General features: G+C 42.3%; 1 protein-coding gene across 1 annotated transcript; it reads right to left on the bottom strand.

Annotated features, from left to right (window-relative positions):
* Positions 1 to 301: 301 nt before the first annotated feature.
* Positions 302 to 799, bottom strand: LOC138892152 (uncharacterized). The gene has a single exon (XM_070175853.1). The coding sequence runs from the start codon at positions 797 to 799 to the stop codon at positions 302 to 304; it is 498 nt and encodes a 165-aa protein (XP_070031954.1).
* Between the last annotated feature and the right edge of the window lie 222 nt (positions 800 to 1021).

The raw sequence follows: 1021 nt of genomic DNA, 5'->3' as shown, positions 1-1021 counted from the left end.
AAAGTATCGACACCAGGTCGTGAAAGCTATTTTCGGAATATCCTGCTCCCTGATTTTCAATTGGTGATATGCGGATCTTAAATCCATCTTGGAGAAGTACTTAGTCAAACAAGTCATCTATCCTTGGCAACGGGTACTTATTTTTGCTTGTAACCTTGTTGAGCTGCCGATAGTTAATACACATTCTTAGTGACCCATCCTTCTTTCTTACAAATAGATCTGATGTGCCCCAAGGCGACACACTCGGCCGAATGAAACCTTTCCCGAACAAATCCTTCAATTGTTCCTTTAGTTCCTTCAATTATGTCAGTGCCATTCTATAGGGTGGAATAGATATAGGTTGTGTTCCTGGCATCACATCAATCCCAAAATCAATTTTCCTGTCTAGTCGAATCCCAAGGAGCTCATAAAGAAAGACCTCCAGAAATTTATTCACAACCGGCACAAACTCAAGTGTAGGTGCCTCAACATCAATGTCCGTAACCCGGACCAAATGGTAAATACACCCCTTGTTAATCATCTTTGCATCCTTAAGGTAAGAAATAAATCTACCCATCGACACCACATCATCCCCCTTCCATTCAATCATTGACTCATTTGGAAATTCAAACCTAACATTTCTGGTTCGACAGGAAAGCTTTGAAAAACATGAATAAAGCCAATCCATCCCCATTATTACATCAAAATCAAGCATCCCCAATTCAATGAGATCGGCCATGGTGTCCCGACCATGCACCGTGACAACAGAATCCCTATAAACCCATGCAAACACAATAGACTTGCCAATCGGAGTAGACATAGAGAACGGATCATGAATCTATTCTGGTTATATCCCAAATTCCATAGCAACATAGGGAGTGACATAGTACAAGGTGGAACCGGGATAAATAAGAGCATACACATCATGAGATTGGACAGTCAATCTATGACAACATCTGGAGAAGCCTCTGAACTCTAGCGATAGAAACGGTTGGGTCCTCCCGAACTCTATGCGCCACCCCTAACTGCATCATGCCCTGCG

The sequence above is a fragment of the Nicotiana tomentosiformis genome, chromosome 5, assembly GCF_000390325.3.
Source record: "Nicotiana tomentosiformis chromosome 5, ASM39032v3, whole genome shotgun sequence".
In the NCBI taxonomy this organism is placed as follows: domain Eukaryota; kingdom Viridiplantae; phylum Streptophyta; class Magnoliopsida; order Solanales; family Solanaceae; genus Nicotiana; species Nicotiana tomentosiformis.
Note: the sequence above shows the minus strand (reverse complement) of the source record. Positions and strands in the feature narration are given on the sequence as shown.